The 19,210-nt window shown below is 34.3% G+C and overlaps 1 protein-coding gene across 6 annotated transcripts in view; it reads right to left on the reverse strand.

The window, feature by feature from the left end:
• TCF12 (transcription factor 12) overlaps positions 1-18,987 on the reverse strand; it is a 180,098-nt gene extending 161,111 nt beyond the window's left edge. For 5 of the 6 annotated variants that reach the window (XM_085303359.1, XM_085303358.1, XM_085303357.1 and 2 more), the window contains exon 1: positions 18,896-18,987. In XM_085303359.1, coding sequence (XP_085159485.1) covers positions 18,896-18,968 — 73 coding nt within the window. In that variant the 5' untranslated portion in view covers positions 18,969-18,987. The remainder of the gene's footprint in view (positions 1-18,895) is intronic. The other variant, XM_085303356.1, reaches the window with a different exon arrangement.
• Between the last annotated feature and the right edge of the window lie 223 nt (positions 18,988-19,210).

The raw sequence follows: 19,210 nt of genomic DNA on the forward strand, positions 1-19,210 counted from the left end.
CAGCAGACTGCCAAAGTAAAAATCACCAGTGAGAAAAAGGTAGGCCTCTAAAATGACTAGAAAGGATAAGATATTCTAAGGAGCTTGATAAGTTAGATTCAATTTAAGTAGAAATTAAAATACTAACACTAGATTATCTAGTGGTATTTAAAAGATTTTAGAAGTCCCACAGTCATGGTAGGCTTCAGTGCTACCACTGCAAATCAAGTAAGTGGAAAGTGTCAAACTTGACAAAAATTATCAAAGGCTTCACTGGAATTTTACATCTGTTTACAGATAATAATCAAAATAATCAAACCACAATGACTAGAAATGTTCTGGATAAAGGCAGATTAAAGTTCCCTTTTCCTGAGAGATAAGATTATACCAGAAATGAAGATTCAGCAGCCCATATCGTCAGAGGCTGGCGGGCCCCAGCCGCGGGCTGTCTGCGTGCTGGGACGTCGGCCGCCCGGACGAGCAGGGGACCAGCACCTCGGCGCTGACCAACGGGCACAGCCGCCACGCGGCTCTTCGTTACAAGCAGCGCCGCAGCCCGCGCAGCGTGCCGCCTCGCAAGGGCCTCGCAAAGGCTCCAGGCCTCCTCCCCTCTCCCCGCTCAAAGGCAGGGAGGCGGCAGGCACAGTCCTGTCAAAGCCAATACTGCTACCAAATTCACATTCCGGRAAAAAAGGTGCCCAGGAGCTTTGAAGTACCAAATTCTGAGAAACTGAGTACTTGCGTATATTGGTTAAATTTTTTCCAGAGAAGTTCAGCGTGGAGTTGACAAGGAAAATTTAACAAGTTTTATATAGTTTTTAAATAACTAAACAGAAACTACATTAGGATGCTCCAAACTTCCTAAGAAGAAATAGTAATATAAGTTGCAACAGTATAAWTCCAAATGTATGTCTGTGAATTCTTATTCTACATGTATTACAAGAATTGTTTCCAAGAGGGCTGAAAACAAATAATCCTTTTTAATATCCCTTCCCCTCCCTTTTGGTAATCTGCCTGCATTTAAAATCAGTCAAGAGACTTCTGAGAAAAAAGTAAACTTAAAAAAAAAATTATTCTTGCAAGGTCTCAAAACACTAAATACATCACTGGTTGAGGAGAGATTACAGACAATGCTGAGCCTCCCTACTATGTTTTCAGTTGTTCCAGGAACATATATGTGAAGAAAAATTTTTGCAGCAAATGATTTATAAAGGGAAAAACAGATCTGAATCCACTCAGAGGTCTGCAATGTGACAACCTTTGTTTGAGGGATTCTGGACAAGGTAAAAGTGAATCAAAATATACTTCAGAACATAATTATTATTCCTGGTGTTTATACCCACACCATTCTATATATTGCATACTCTTTTTTTTTTTTTTTTTTTTTTTTTTAAAAGAAAAGAAAATCACACCTGCAAGATGCAACCTAGCAAAAAACAACAGCACTAGGTAGAGCACTGAAAAAGAAAATCATTGAATTGTTCCTATGTATTTTGTCCACCAAGACAGATTAGCAAGCTTAACTGAAAAGTGAAAAATGCAACACAGTACAAAGCTCAGGACAGGAATTCAGCTGGTTCCTATTGTACAAATGCCTAGACGAAACACACGCTCTGTTAACTGGAACCAGTTAACAGGACTAAAGACTGGGAAAGGAGTGAATCTAGGACAATGCAAATAACCAACCAAAAAAAAAATTTTTTTAACATTAATAAGTTGAACTTCCAGACAAATTCAAATCTGCTTTTAACAAACTGTGCCAAAGTGGTTAACTTTACTATACTTTTTGCTAATCAAAAGCATTTTACTGAAGATTTAATTATTGCATTAATATTTATGATTAGGAATAACATCACTAACAAACCATTACCCCCCCCCAAAAAAAAAAAAAAAACATTTTAACAATCCACTTTTACTTTTCCTTGAAAATGAGAATCAAGTTCRTATTAAAACTAATTAATTCAGAAATTCAGAAGCATTTCACATCAATACTATTCTGCCATCATGGCCAGAACAAAAAAACTTCCCCAAGGGCTGTTAAAATTAGAAACATAAAACCAGGTACTGGACAGCAGAAAGTATGTGGGAATAGAGATGGTCATCTGCACGAGGAAGTCCAAACATATAGCAGCATCATTCTTAATTTCTCAGTTTTAAACACTACTATTCTTTATAAATGTAAATATATTTAAACTCTGAGTTTTGGGGTAACACAATCAACCTAAAATACACATAGAAATTGCTTCTGGACACTGCTTCATTATCACATAACTGAGACAAATGTTCTTCATGAACAAGTTAGAGGAGACATCTTTCTAAAGTGACAAAACAGTGAAGGATCAAAAATAGATATTGCACATTAATATTAAATCAAGTGTAAAGAATTCCTAAAGTTTCTTGCATGTCAGACATATGGAGAAATGAATAATCTTCTTCCACTAAGTTTCAACTGGAGACATCATCCAGGCTCCCCTCCCTGCTGCTATCCTCTGATTTCCTCAGTTTTATGCAGCTCTTCAAATACTAGCCTCAGCACAAACTTACTAATTCTCATAGAAGTTGCTGTAAAATTCAAATAAGTACTGCAAATAATGTGAGGGAGGGAAAAAGAGAGGAAGTTAACATTATCAAGAGAAAAAAATCACATTCAGATGTTGCTGAAATGTGATCAATAAATGCAAAGAGATGCGAGTGAACAGTTAATTCACTTGAGAAAGGAACATTCAATTTGTTAAGTTAGTTCATACTTTTTCCCTTTTTTGTATTTTCTAAAACATCATTTCCAATTGATACATCCAAGGTCTATCTAAAGTAAAAGAAGAGAGATGTTCCAAAACGGCCACCCCATTTGTGGGTTTTGTCCTGATCTGGCTTATATTCTATTCAGTAAGTTATTTTTTCTTTTTCAAAAAGATAGAACCAAATACAGAACAAAGGTCAATAGCATGCTACAGTTTGACAAAATACACTAGTATAATTTTATATTAAAAAAGGATTGCTCACGGGCAAGATATTTTTCTCTTTCATTTCTAAAAAGCATTTACTTACAAAACAGTTTTTATTAATCAAATATAACAGTCAAAGTACCCTTTGTTAATATGTAGAAAAGTCTGTAGTTCTTATTAAAGTCTTGGGCTTTGATAAACATTTAGTCATCAGTAGTTCTTAAATTCCCCTTCATGTCTCAAAATTATGATATACAAATCAAATCCTCCACAAAAGGCTCCATTTAAAGAAATACAGATATTTTTATGACAAAAAGAAATGATCAAATTCAAATAAAAACACTTTAGGAGCAGGAGAAAATAATGTTTTGAAACAAATCCTGTGCAACCATTAGGTTAGATCAAAATTGCTTTATAATTTTAAAATGCAGACAGTTGTAGTACAATTATTTTTTCCATCTTTGTTAAAGCATAGGTTCCATCTACTGCATCCCAAAGGGTATTTGTTAAGTATTCAGAATACAGGCACAGTAGCAAATGCAGTCACATTTAACACAGCCTCATTTCTTGTTTCAGTCACAGTAGGTTTTGTCAAAAAACCACTTGATTACTGAATCTTTTTAGACGACTTGTTACCATATCCATGATTATTAGATCATGGCCATAGGCTAGACACTGGTACATATATCCAGCTGTCAAAATGAATTTAATCTATTAAATACAAAGGATAGCTACGGACAGGGCTGTTTATACATCAGGAAACAGTTCTAGACTAGTAATCTTCCTCCTTGACCATGGCAAATATATTTATGTGCCCTTTCTTATTTGGATTAGATTCAAATAAATTTACAAATAAAATTTACAAAAATGAGAAGCATGCACAACTTGCAAAGGTGTGCTGAGACAACATTTAAATAACAACCATCTCCCTTTTCTAAAAGGTTGCTATGAGTCCTAAACTGAAATTTGCAGTTCCATGCTTTTAAGTAAGAGATCTCATATTTAAACCAGGTGTAAAGTGGATATAGCAAGAACCAGAGTATAAAGAGGAAAAAYAAAACAAAAAAGAAATTTTAATCAACATAAATGAAATAGAATTAAGCAAGTGAAGCTGCAGAAGTTGCATACAGAAGCAGGGAGGGGAAACCTACACTGAGAATATGTGCAAGCAAATTTAACTCCCCTTAAGTTACATGAAGTTATCCCTATTAATTCTTTCCAGGTCAGCCACTTCCCCAAACTGAGGATACTAAAACACCACCTCCTCTATAATATTAATATGAGCTCTTGTTTTAGAGCTGAGGAAAAACTGACAAGCCCATTCCTCAGAGCGACACAGGAACGATGTAGCAAGACACAAACAGTATTTTTCCTCTTAGCTATGTTCTTTAAAACTCAAAATTATCTTCTCATTATTATAAAATAATACAATCTTGGCAGAAGTTTTGAATGAAGATACTAATATCTGTTTTAGTTTATTTAAATTACAAAAATAACAGCACTAAGTATCAAATGAGTAATATTTCCTACGTGCAAATTACTAGGTGTAAACCTTCACAGAAAATTTAAGACAACAAAAAAATTCACATTTTGAGATATCTTTGTTTTGTTCGTAATCCCAGCACTCTAGTAAAACTCTAATTTAACTGATCTGATAAAGCAGTAATACAGCTGAAACAAGACAGATAGCAGATACTACAATCTACTGAATATCTCAGGGTGCAAGCTTGCTACGTGAATTACGTGAGTTGCTCACTTGGTCTATTTTAGTCAGTCATCCAACTGTAAAATTCTTTCAGAACTAGAATTTCAAAAAGATAAGTACCCAGTTTTCTCATACTGAACTCATTTTATACATTATCTTTGCTATGTCTAGCAAAACAAAGCCAATACAAATACATATTTACATACTTGCAGTATTTGAAACACAGAGAGCTTATCTCTATTTATTTTGGTGAACCTACTGCCACAATATTACGCCTGCCAACTTGATCACTATCAGCTGCCCAAAGGCCAGAGACACACACAAATCAAACCTTTGTTGGAACCGTGAAAGACTTTCCTCCAAACCTGACTTGAGACTCACTGGCAAGAATTAGAGGAAACTTGAGTTATCAACACTGTATTTGCTCCCAAGGACAACTGGAGAGCGTCAGCACACAAACCTCGGATGCAGCATTAAATTTGCTTAAAAAGGGAAAACCACCGCAGACACCTCATGGACTCCAACTCCCTTGGTTCACATTCTCATCTCAGTGTAATTAATTCCAGCCTCTCCTCCTACCCATCAGGTCACCGTACCAAGGTCACTCACACCCCGACTTGTTTAGCCAGGTTAAAGCAACACATAGGGAAAACTAAGTAACATGTCTAAACTGCATAAAGCACCAACTCAGTTGAGGTGAGCCAAACTGAAACCAGGCTTCTTTCCTGTGCTGGAGAAGTGGCAAGAGGGGACAGGGACTAAAAAGCAAAAAGCAAGCTAAAGATCACTAGCGTGGCATGCACACACCTGCTACAGCAGGCAGAAAGTTCAAGTACAGATAAAGTATTGACTGGGGAACTTCATTCTTCTTTAATTTCACTTGGGAGGTACAGCAGAATCAGATGTTTGTCATCCATGTCTATTATTTCAGAGTGAATCACGAAGCAAAAGACAAAAACCAGTACATTGAAAAAGCAGTACATAAAGCAGTAAAAGATGGAGCAAGCTATATGGCAATTTCAATATTCTTTTCTTCCAGAGGTTGCTTCAATAATAAGGAAACTCCTAAAAATTAGAAACCTCAATTCAAATTAAAGAGTATTCTGTATGGTATTAATCACATGATTTTTTTCTCATCTAAAAACAGGAGATCAAAGAATTTCTAAACTAAGAACTACAAGGAAAAAAATGAAAATTTTGCAAAGTCTAAGGGAAAAAAAAATCAAATCAACTTTAGCCTCATAATACACGTGGAAATTGATGTTACTGCTGTCTCAAGTACCCATACAAGTTTCCTGAGAACCCCCACACTTCATTCTGGGGACTAAAACACCACATGTTAATACATAAATATATATATATATATATATATACACACACACACACATGTGTGTAGGTATGTATATATACACATATATATACATCCACATCAGATGTGACACATCTATTGGGGACATAAGAGACTCATAGGACAAGAAATGCACCTCCTTTCTTAATTTGATAAGACAACCAAACTTTATAGGAAAAACACATTTATACGCAAAGATCTATCTCTACTTGCTAAAAAAAAAAAAATACAGTGTAAATATAGTTTCCAAGCGGACACAGAACTAAATGCTGCTATAAGTGATTCCCCCTCCTTTCATTAGCATCACATTTAGTGTCCCATAACACGAATRTTACAGAAGCTTGGCAACCATTTCATTTAGAAAAAAGAAAAATATCTGTTTGAAAAGCGTTATAGACAAAGAAGTCTACACCACTTTGCACTTACCAAAAGCATAGAAGTAGCTCTTTAGAACCTGGAAAATTTATCCTAATAGGATCAAGTATTGTAGGAAACTAAATGTGCAAGTCATAATTGATACTTTTGCAGTAAACACTATTTAGCCATTATGGTACCTCAACCTATATGTGCATTCATCTACATTAAGTAGTTGTTCATAACAAAGTTTCAGAAGTTCTCCATTTGACAGCTTTATGAACAGGGGTTCAGATCACAGTTAGTTSTGAAAAAAAAGAAAGTCATACATTTTAGAGAAACACTATTCTTCCTGTTCTTTCCACTACAGTTATGTGCTAATACTGACAAGATACTTTCAGATCAACACACGAAGCACTTTAGGAGGTGCAACAGCTCTGCCAAGAATTCTGTCTTCAAAAGGACTTTCATTGCTATGGCAACGGCATGTTCTTCAGTAACTGTGTCAGAGACAACCTATGACACATACATGAGAGATGGCCAAAATCTGACTGAATCCTCGTTGCAGCACAAGTCACATTGTAATACACATATCAGTTTTCACTTGCAGGAATATAAGGTACCAAAATGGTTTTTTTGCTGATCGTTCACTGGGCCATTGAGCTACCTATAAACAAACAGCTGCATCTGTAGGAGAAGAAAGCGCCATTTACCTTATAAAATCCATATCAACTATTCAAAGGGTAAAAGGAATAGAACTTTTATCACGGAATATTGTGTTATACAGCATCTTCCATATTCAGACCTCTACCTCCTCTCCAATCCCACCCAATTTTGCCTACCAGGATGGGGGAAAAGGAAAAAGGAAATGTTAGTGCATAGTAAATAAGCAAATGATTTAAGGAGTCATTAAATACTCAACAAGTATCTTGAAAATAGAAGCGAGTTTAACMAGTATGAAGGATACACAAAAAAGCTCTGTTTTTAGTGCATTAGTCAAAGGATGTAATTTCTTAAAATGCTTCACCAGCTACTCAGAAACAAATTCATATGTACTGCTTTGACATGTCTTGAAATGTATTTACCTAACATTTAGACTCTTAAATAGCTATGTCATTTTACTTTGATATTTGCAAAAGTTTGTACACCACTACACAGAAACTAGCCAGTCATTCAAGCCATTAAATAGATAACAAATGCAAGTTATATGTCTATTTCTGCGATATTATTATATGACAGCAACCCAAAACTAGTCTGTTGKTGCTCACTTAACTTCCCTTTCCCCAGAGGGCCAGCTATATCTTTCCTTTAAAAGAAAGGAAAGCATTACCACCACAGTCACCTTTTTYACATTTTTGACAACCCTGAAATAGTTTAAGAAACTTTAAAATTACTTGTTGTACATTACAGAGCTCATATACTGAAGACTAATATACAAACAGAAACTTCCTCTTAAGGAATCATAATCTTCCTTAATACCTTGCTCGAAGGAAAAAGATCAATTCTTACGGAAGTTCTCCACTTCAAAGAAGGTGACTTACAAAGAGGAAAAAACGTAAGTCTTTGCTGATTCATGACAGGAGAGTACATTCTGGAGAGGGTAAAGTCTTCCACCCTTTAAAGGTTCTCCTCTCTTCTTTTGAGGTATGTGGTCTTACCTATCTTGCTTTGCTAAAAAAAAAAAAGACTATATCCAAAGAAACTATTCCTAACGAACTAATAAAACATAAATAAATGAAAGGGAAAAGAAGTGCTGGGGGAAGAGGGTGAGGTGTTAATCAATTTGCTTCAGTCAGCAGCTTTTTAAATTTAGCTTCTTAAGAACACTTGGCAGAAAAATATCATGTTGAAGATACAAAACGTTCCTGCTATAAGTAACATTGACAAAGTTCATGCTCCATTTTTTGTGYGCTTATTATTGACCTCCAGCAAGGACAGGGAACACAATACTGCAGATATTTTCAAGGTTACCAAAATAAAGGCATTACACAGACAGGGGAGCATATATTTCAGACATTCCATACACGCATACACAGAAGGCAGCACAGATGTGTATTTATTTTATAAATACAATTAAGGGGAAAACCGATGATTTACTACACAATTCAATCACCTTTGCATCTAAGCATCACAAGCACTAATCTTCAGAAGACATGCTACAGAACACAGCCAGTGGAAGTCTGCAGTAAGCACCACGCATCATTTATAGAAATATACAAAAGCTTTTCATTACTCTAAAACTCGGTCATCTTCATTAAATCACCATCTCCTCATAAAAGCCTTAGCTTCATTTAGCATTCACAAAGATGAAAGAGCAGCTACTCTCCTTATGGATTATTCTTCTATTACATGAAAATGTTTTGCACGTCAAAAGCAAACATTAAAAGATTAAATGATGCTGTCATTGCTCCTCTTGTTTACTTGCAGTGGGCAGTGAATAGAATTGCAAAGAAACAATCAGTGATTATTTTAAGCTGTGTTCTTTTGCAAGGATTATGAGTCATGAAGTTGCTGCATGAAGAAACAGGAACAAGTATAGGTGTCGCATTGAAAATCATCAAAACATGACAATATAAAAAAAATGTTTGTCCTACAAGCAAAACTGTCTGGTTTAATCATTTCAGAGTAGCCACAATAGCTCTTGGGATAACATCAAAACAATATTATCCTGCATTTAAACAAACAAAAATAAAAACAGAAACAGTGAATTGCACTCTCCTACAGAAAACTAAAAACACTTTTGATTTTATTAGGAGTGCATTTATCTCACACATTAAAATTCAGTATTCAAAGGTAATACATACTTTCACACCATCCTACTAGACTAACGTATCAGAGTAGTAAATTCAAGAGGTATTTGGTCACAAGACCTCTACAGCATACAAAAAGGTGGAATTCAGTGGCATCGTGCTGGATTTGTCTACATCATTTAGGCTTTAACCATGTTTTCTGACAGAAGTAGAGAAATCAATTTTGTAAAGCAAAGTTATTTTACATTAAGTTCTTCACATGCTTTTCTTATGCATTATATGCTAGTAGGTATGAATCACACTCGCTATAAATTTTGCATTTGGCTAATTCTTCCCTCTTTTTCCTTTCCTACAGCCTCATTCAAAAAAAMCTATTTATTTTGGACTTTTAAATAGATATTCAAATTAAAAAGTCAGATAGTACATACAAAAAACAGCAATGTGCATGCAGTATTTATTTTAGACAAGACTTGGAACCACTCAGTCTCTAAAGGAATTTGTTGATAAAAGCTGGACATGGAAGAAGATTGGAGTACTATAAATCAATTCACCCCTCGAAGACCATGATATCTACTAAAAAAATGTAGATCAAAACATTTTGGTTAGTCTAAACAGAATAAAAACTGACACCAGACAACATTACAGATGGAGTCCTCTGCTTATATAGAGCCAATTCAGTTTACGCTTCATTACAGTTAGCACACAGCACATGAACAGTATGATATTCATTGGTATTTTGCAGGTAAAATGTACACAAGTGTATAAAATTGGGGTTTTGTTTTACTAGATTTTCATCTGCAAATTCATCTTTGTATTTAAAAATGGAGCAATAAAAATGCCTTAAAAAAAATGAAAGCAAGGCTCAGAACACAAATAAATCTCCAATCTAGAATAACTAAAGWTCCCCTGTGTTTCCACTGCTTCATTTTCATCAGCAGTAAAGAGCTCTCTAAGAGATAAGACAAAAACAAAATATTTCCTGGAGTTTTTTCCAGACAAATAAATGGATAGGACAGTGAAAACAAATGGCTGAACTTATTACATGAGCTCACGAGCAAAAATATAAATAATAAAAGACTTCTGAAAAATTCCACATAATTAACTCCCTGCTAAAGGCACGGAGATATTATCATTTTTGCAGCTACAACTGGTACAGAAAAAGGAATTCTTACTCCAATGCTTAAAAAAAAAAAAAAAAAGTATAGACAATCTCTGTAGCACATCAGGAGTGAAAATTCAGGTCCACTACAAAAAATAAGATTTGTTTTGGAAGAAATGTTATTCATTCAAAATTGTCATGTATATCTAAAAAATATCTATTTTTCCACTTACTGCTGAAGAGAAATTTTGTGTAATACCAGAAGTATGCACTTTTCAACTTCTTTATTTAAATAGAGTTCAATAGTATGAGCGGTTAAGTTTTCCCTGACATGATTAAGGAATAACAACTTCCTTGTCTACTATGAAGACTATACTTCGCTTTATGTTAAAGTTTTGTTAGCATTTCTAGACAGACGTGAGTTCACATTACCCTGATTAACAAGGCTGTAAAGTAAATCCTTTTCAAGTCCCTTCCTCTTCCACCTTCCATTCTAACTATTTCTTTAAAACATCATCAATACCTATTTGATGTGCTGATGTGAAACCTTTCTACATTATGTTGATAACAGGAACTTTATTACTTTTAGAGAAATTTTGAGTTGTCTTTCCAAAAATCACATCCCTGGCACGCAAGAAAAATCTAACATCCTAAAGACTGATTGGGTACATTTTAGCCTGATTATCCTCTGAAAACAGTGAGACATTATTAAATATAACAAAAGCTGCTTTCTCACCATTTTTGGTATTCAGTTAACATCTTCACCAAAAAAGTATGTCCTTTATGTTTTTGAAAGTTGTGTTTACAAACATAGCTTTGTTTTACAAGTGAAAAAAAAAAAAAACAAGGCATTCATTCAAAGCATTTAAAAAATTATCAATTATCTCATCTTAGGCTCATAATAGCAACAAACTTGCTTCTACAACCATTTAAAGTAAATGCACATAATGGATTATAGCATTTAAAAAGCTTACAAATATTCACAAATATTTGGGATGATATATTTAAACAAACTGGAAATTTATAGACTTTCTTATTAAAAGGGAAATACACACACAGACACACAAAAATGAGGGTGTGGCCATTATTTCATAAAGCAGGATGGGGGGGGAAGGGGAGAGGAGATTAAAAATACATTTCCTAGCCTATGGAGATCATTACGCACTGAAATAGTTTGCTTCCCTTTTCTTACAGTGCTTAATTACCAGAATTGGCCATTAAGGTGTACATTTCTTCTAACCCTGCTACAGTATTAAATAACAATCTGCATCAAACAATTTACATGTAGAAAAAAAATACTGCCTGGTGTTATTTCTTTATTATTGAAATTTAGCGACTCTTTCTCTCTTTATTTATCATTGAAATTTAGCGACTCTTTCTCTCTTTATAAGATGGCACACAATAACAAGACTAAACTAAATAAAACTGATATATAYACACACACACACACACATATATATAGTAAGTGCTAATATTTTAAATTATACAATATCTTTAAAATAAAGTTTCTTAGAGGACACATTTTATTCGATAAAATTGTTAAAACTGATTTGTCAAATACGATAACCTGATATATACAAAAGACTTAAACAAATGTATTTATTGTGAAGGAAATCTAAGATATGAGACTTAKTTATTACATCATATAGATCATATCTGGCTCTATGCATAATTTTAAAGCTATTAAAAAAAATCTCAAAAAAATGCTCATTCATACACTCCAAAAATATGATCCTTCGAAACTACAGTACCAAAAAAATTGCAACTCAGTGGTTAAGAAGAATCAGTGCAAGTGGTCTAGTGAGCTATGAATTCAAGTTTATGCAGGTCTTTCAATTTTAAGAAGTCTTCACAAACTCCAAGCTTAGCAAGGGATATGATTTTTTATTATTCTTAAAAGTTCTTTTGTTCATAACATATATTTTTCAACTGTAAAAAACATAAATCTGAATAATTACACTATAATTTTAACAAATGAAAGAAAACAGTTTGCCAAATGAATAGTATAGTACATAGTAGATTTAAAGAAATTCATATAACATATGTAGAGTCTCGACTACAGATAAAGTAAAATCATCTGAGACAAACAGCTATTATACTGGTTTGACAGCTAAAATAGCAAGGTTAAGTTCTATTTGTGTGACAGCTAGAATGAAGTGGGGAAAGATGGGAACTTTGGCATTCATGGATGAATGACAAACCTGTAACACACAATTCCCTTGACAAAGGCAAAAAAAAGACCCAAACAACAACAATAAAAATCACAAGATCTCACACCTTAGCTATTTTATGWATTGAAAGTTCTCCCGTAATAGGCTGATTTTAAGTTTATCCACCATTAAAAAGCTCAGGAACATATTGCTCCCTAAGTAAACCCTGAAATAAAACAGATAATTTCAAATCRCACTCTTACCATTAAGACCAAACCCTGAAACCTCTGGATACTCTTCGTCATCTAAAGTTGTTTCAGAAAAAATTCTGGAGAGCGGGTGTATTGTCTGGGGAAGGGGTGGGTTCCCATATTGTCTAGCTCCACGTCATGAAGAAAAGGACTAGGCATTGTTGTGCCTTCAGACCTTCTAAGACATCTAAAAATAACRTTGCAAAGATCTTCCTTTTATTGCAACACAGTAACTTTAATACAAGGATTGGAGATGAATGCTATGCTTGTTAACACAGTTGTCTCATCACTGCTCTCAACCAGGGAGAACTAATTGCTGAAAATCTCAGATTAACCTCTTGGAAAAATGTGTTCTAAAAACCAATACATCAAATTATCATGTCCCATATTAATAATGTCAAGTACATTTCTGAATAGAGGAAAGACTGAATGCTACTAGAAATACTAAAATTAGGTATTCAGTAGACAGCAAGGAATTTCTCATGGATTGACATGAGGTTTATAGTGTCAACTTAAAGTGATAACAGCCACATTTTCAAAAACATGGCCAACTGTAATAAATGACTGATGAACACTTATCTGGTCAAAAAGCTATATTAAGAACATCTAGCTATTGTAATAACTTTCGTAACTTTGGCAAAATAGTTTGATACATATGAAAGATGGAAATTACTCATATTTTAAAATACCACTTCAGGAAGTTATATCAGGAGATTTAGCATGAAATAGTCCTAATTTCCAGGAATGTCAAAAATCAAAATCATCTGGTATTTTTTCATAACCATCAAAAACCCAGTATCCATGTGACCATAAGCTCCTTGCAGAAGCTTGCCTGCTTTAAAGTTGGACCATCAGCTTCCTCCATTTGTCCAATAGTTTTTCCCTTCCTTTTTTTTATACCAGTATGATGGAGGCMATTGTTTAGCTCTTTTATATGCTGTGCTTTTCAGGACTCTTCATCAAGTAAGTCTCTGACAATTTATCTTTCTCAAGGCARAGGAAAGGGTGAAGGAAAAGACAGCAAGAGCAGCACAGAGACTGCCGATAGGCAAGTCCCTTACACGCTAGCACAGTATCAGCCTTCCAGCAGGTGAATGATCCAGTCTGAAATCTTTACTTCATTTGGGTTCAGCCCATTTGAAGGGTAATCCACAGGGCTCCCCCACAAACAGCTAGGGAAGAGAGAAGCTAATGACTTCCCTGCTTTTAAGCAAGATGTTTATAGAGTTCTTCAAAAGCCCTTAGAAGACTGAATTTAGCACTCCTCAAACTAAAGATGAAATACTAGGTTATCAGGCCTGCCAATTCACTTTTAGCAGAGTTGGAGGACAAATTAAATATTACAAATAAAAATTTAAATATCACTTAGCTGCATAATCTAATGTTTATTTTAGCAGGCTGCCCTAGACTTTTGGCATGTAATGCAGTAAGCTTATCTTCTTTTAAAAAATAAATAAAAAAATACAAGATTGTAATATACTCTGGATGACTACAGAAAAAATATAAATCAAAGTCCTCAGATACAGGCCTTCACCTTTTCCTATTTAAAAGAAAGCCAGCATTTGCTGTAGACTAACTCTTCATAATTTAAGGACCAGACTACACGACATCTCTCATCAGCTCCTTATTTTAGGAATTAGGAGCAGGCACTAGAAACTTCCCATATCCCAAAAGGAGATTGCACCTGAAATGCACATAGAATAGCAGGGAACAAAAGCAGAGAGAATTGGCTCTGAGTAACTAGTAATGAGGATGGGAGRGGCGGATAGAAATCAAAAAGAGAGGGAGAGAGAGAGAGAGAGAATAATGTATTCTGAAAGGTTAGAAACATTGATTTGTACATAAGAAGAGTCTCCACATTCTGCAGTTTTCACCCTAAAGAGCTATCCGACCATCACAATTTTGAGTGTTCTTTCCTCTTCTACAGAGCCAACATTCACGTCGCTGTACTGAAATTTTTATAAAGAACTGCTAACATTACATTAGGGAGGAAATAAGAGTTTACAGGAATGACAAACTGAATTCACATCAACTTTTACTATTTTGGGAAACACTGGTAACTTATTAGATCTACTAAAGTAGAACTACCATTGCCTCCAGTCTGAATGCAGGGGCCCCAAATTTGCAGCCACTCAAGTTAATGGGAGGCTAGCAGCTTGAAGAGTTTTGYATCAAGCCACTAATTAGTAGCCTATCCCAATCCTTCCCTTTCAAACTCAGTAGATTATTGGGCAGAGAAGTGGAAATGGCAACCATCTGAATTTGCACACAGACAGTATGCAGATACATTAAGTTTTCTGCATGTAGGCTTCATATGAGGAATATCTAAATATGTGTACAATTTGTGCCCACCAAAGATTTCTGGGTACAAACGTGTGTATGTGTTTTTCAAACACTTCAGAAGACTCTTACAGCCAATGGATGTATCGTGTTTCGACTACTCAGTTCTTGAATTTTTCCTCTTAAACTCCTCTCACTTTGTTTTCCATTAGACACACACATTATCTTACTTCATTTTTTTTAACTGAAATCTTGCATGCACACAGACACACACAAAAATGCTACTACCAATATAACTATAAGGCTACAAGAATTTAAAGTAGTAGGCCACAGGCTACATAAGAAAATACCATCTCAAATCACATTTTTCATTACAATCTAAAGAGTTCTTTGAAATTAAGTCTTATTTTAAGGTACCATGCCCAAGGTTAACAATTTTCAAGTATATCTGGGTGTTGTAACTGGATCTTAATGGAGATCCTGTATTAAATGAAGGCATAGGGAAAAAGGGATAACTAYCCTTATGTCAGTTAGCATAAATTTTGTGGTTTTGACAAAAGTAAACAAAATTTCATTGTAAATCATGCTCACTGCTATTAATCATAGTATCAAAATTAGAAATKTTTGATTTTAAATAAAGCCTGAAAAAAGCCCAATTAATTACATTCAAATTAAGAAGCCTGGTGGAGCATATCTCTGATCTTTGTCTTCTGCTTTTACCATTTCTAAGGTAAAATTCCTTATCTTATCAAGCTGGTTTTGCAGGAAGAGAAGGAATGGAAAGTTTTGTTTTAAACAGGAGGTATTTACAAGAGGAATTGAGGAATATTTCATAGTTTAACTCACTAACTTAGATATCAGGTTATTTTCCTGAGAATGTTTACTTTCATCAGTAGTGTGACCAAGATAGTTGACTTTATCAGCAGCTTACACAACTTACTGCCATAAGATACTATGATATACCAGATTAGCTCCCTTATTTCATCTGCAACTTTCATTCTTAACTGATTGACCTGTAGAAAGGCAGCCTCCCCAACACCACACATTCCTAGACACTTCAGTTATCTTTCATTCAAAACACACTGTTCTTATATTAATCTATGACAATCTTTTCTAAAAAAATAAAAAATAAAAAAAMCAGTCATTTTAGGTATTATAAAAATGTGTAACTAGATTATATATATAAAAAAAATCTAACAGACATAATGCAGGAGCATATCAGATTATGCTCGTTATATAAAAACTAATAGCATAAACCCTAGTATTCCCAAAATTTTAGAAAGCAAAGCTTGAAAAAATAAAAACAACCTAGTTGTCCTTGAACAACTATTTTGTCCTTTCAAAGTAGAGATGGGGGGGTGGAGAAGAGGAGGGGAGTAGGAAAGACATCATAAGCATTTCTTTTAATTTAGATTTCCAAGGAGTAGAGAGTCTTAAAACAAACTCACATGAAAAATCAATTGTTTGTCTGCATAGTTCTTGCCTATTGAATGGGGGCCATTAAGCTGCTTCTTGAATAGGTTTGGTTGGGACTTGAGGGGGAAGTATTTTTATTTACTTATTAAAATTTAATAAGAAAAATAAGGTTCTATTATAACTAACAAGAAACAAACATAGTCTTACTCCAGTAAAGAAAAGAAAACCACCTTCCTTCTGTGTATTTGCAGAAACATATCAAAAAGGGAGATAAAAATAATTTTAATGGTAAAGATACTGAAGCAAGCTACACTTCCCTAACTGCAATCAAAATCACAGAAAGCCTCTTTAAGAGATATCATCATAATGTATTCAAAGCAGAAAAAGTACTTTTTAGAAATCTATACATACTGTGCCTTTTCACACTGGATGGCTCAAAGGAATAAATACCTTTTCCTCCTATGTTTCCCTTTAAAAAGCGACCTCTAATAGCAAGAAAAACAGATTAAATAGCAAGAAAAACAAATTACCAGTGTTCAAACACTGTTTCTCCTACAAGCTACGGGACACTTGAAATTAAGCAAGATCACAGTTAAAACGCCCGTACTTCATCAACTGTCTCAACCAGGTCTTTCTACAATGCTGAACTCTGGCTCAGAACACAGCTGTTACAGAAGTTTTTTACCCCTCACTTCTGCGGAGAGTAATCCCCAAGTCAAGGCTTAGGTCATTGTAAACTTACAAGAATTTGTGCGTATAATTCAACCAACCAGTCAGTCTGTTCAATGAGAAACATTATGAATTAAAATCCGCGGATATATACTATTATCTTTCTCTAAGGGGATTTCTGTTGAGGTTGTAGCTTGTTTGACAGCTGCAGTGCATTCCCTCATGATTGGTATCTATGTGATGATATCCTGTATCAGGAGAGATTAGGCTTCCCAATAAAGAAATACGAGAAGTCACTAACACTATTTCCCCCAACAAGCTAAGTATTTTGGCATTCTTTTTTTTTTTTTGAGCCAGCACTTGGGGAGAAAATAGAAGAGAAGGGGAAAACGTTACCTATGCAAAGGGCAAGCCATAGCACCCAAGATCAAGCTAATACCTTAATTAACTGTGAAAGCTTTATTATGCAGATTTTATTTGTCCCAGAAAAGCAAAGTATAGAAGGAAAAAAAAAATCTTCAAGGTTGTGATCCCCACAATAAATTTCAGATGTTTGAACCTCTTAAAAGAAGTTTTTGAGAAAAAATTGGTCATACAAAATAAACAAACAGGTTAACTACATTGTATAAGGAATTAATTTAACTTATATGTAAAAACAAGTCAAAAATGCTTATGTTTTAGGGAAAATAAAAGGAAAGGTGAAATACTTCCTTAAACGTATGCATTTATTGCTCTTACTACATATTTTAGTTAAATTAAATGGGGTAAAACAGTCTCTGAAGAATTTGCACAAGCCTGCAATTTAGAAGCTTTTCTAATGCTGTTAAAAATAAAAATTCTAAAATGCCACTAAAATTCAAGGCATTGCTTGAATTCTCAAAGCAATAGCTGTGGTAATATATGAAATAAACAGGCAAAGTTACTCCAGAATTTCAAGCAACTCCTACATTGCACTTCTGTATGCGCATTCTAAATACTTACTTTTGTTAAGTAAAAACAAAAAACATCACTTCATCCTATTCACACAAAATACACACTCGGGGAAAAAAAAGTATCAAAAAGTTACTCCTTTAAAAGAAATAGTAAATACATTCTTTCAAAGTGTCTTTTAAAAGTTACACTTATATTTAGTTCACTGGCTCAGCTAAAAGTCTTTGAAAATAGACATTAGGTGGTCCTCAATGAAAACAGCAAGTAACAAAATACATGCAACATGTAGCTACACTTACTYGTTTTCAAGTGGCATTGATAAAGCTTCAACAAAGGACAATTACATGTGTTTGAACTTTGAGGACTACAAAGTACTAGAAAATCGTATTATCTTGTACTAAACCAGGGTTCCAAAGGGCAGATGAGAAGGGGACAGAAAAAGGCAATAATTTCAAGTTTTAGCAAATCACTTTAGTAATACAATAGAGTAATTCAGATCTGGTAGCTAGTAGTATCTGGTGAGTAACTCTTAAAATACTGGGATTTTTATAGAAAAGACAGGTACTAAATAGAAATACAATCTTAAGGAAAATGTCTTAAGATCTGTTCTACAATCAGAAATATTTAATCACCTGGCATTTTACTGAAGTGTTTTTTCCCCTTTCTTACCGGCACTAGAAAATACTTACTGAAGAGAAGTTCAATTTTATCAAACAAAAACAAAGCCGCCATTCATTTTTACTGTAACAGATAAACAACTTGTATATCAGTGTGACTAGAGATACTTAACATTTAACTGTATTGAGATGAGTAGTCAGAGGCACATAAAAGGAAGACTGTGGCTGAAGCTAAGAACAAAACGTCTAATCAAGTCAGACCAAAACAGGACACATCCACTTAATTTGAGCATCTTATAAGACTATGTACAATAGAAAGATTATCATACTTCAAGCATCCTAAAACTATCCTAATACAGAAAGTTCGTACAGCTAGGTTTTGATATCTCAGATGCGTCCTACCTGATCCACTGAACTGACTGCTTCCTAATGTAGTTGGTCTGGTTTTCCCACTATTAACAGGTGGGGAAAACATCTGAAAAACAAGAAAACAATATGTTTAAGTTAGTGTGAAAACACTGTGTTAAATTACTAATCTAGACTGTACTCTTGGAAGAGATTGAATATTAAACAAAATTAATTGAGGCATATTTCTACTAGTAAATAAACAGTAAATTCATTTTCCAAGATGTAAAGCCAATAACTGCTCCTTGCAATTTATTTAGTACCACTAAACTCTCCATTTCAAAAAAAAAAAAAAAGAAAGAAGAAAGAAAA

The sequence above is a fragment of the Rhea americana genome, unplaced genomic scaffold (assembly GCF_003343005.1).
Source record: "Rhea americana isolate MKP2758 unplaced genomic scaffold, rheAme1 scaffold_2, whole genome shotgun sequence".
In the NCBI taxonomy this organism is placed as follows: Eukaryota; Metazoa; Chordata; class Aves; order Rheiformes; family Rheidae; genus Rhea; species Rhea americana.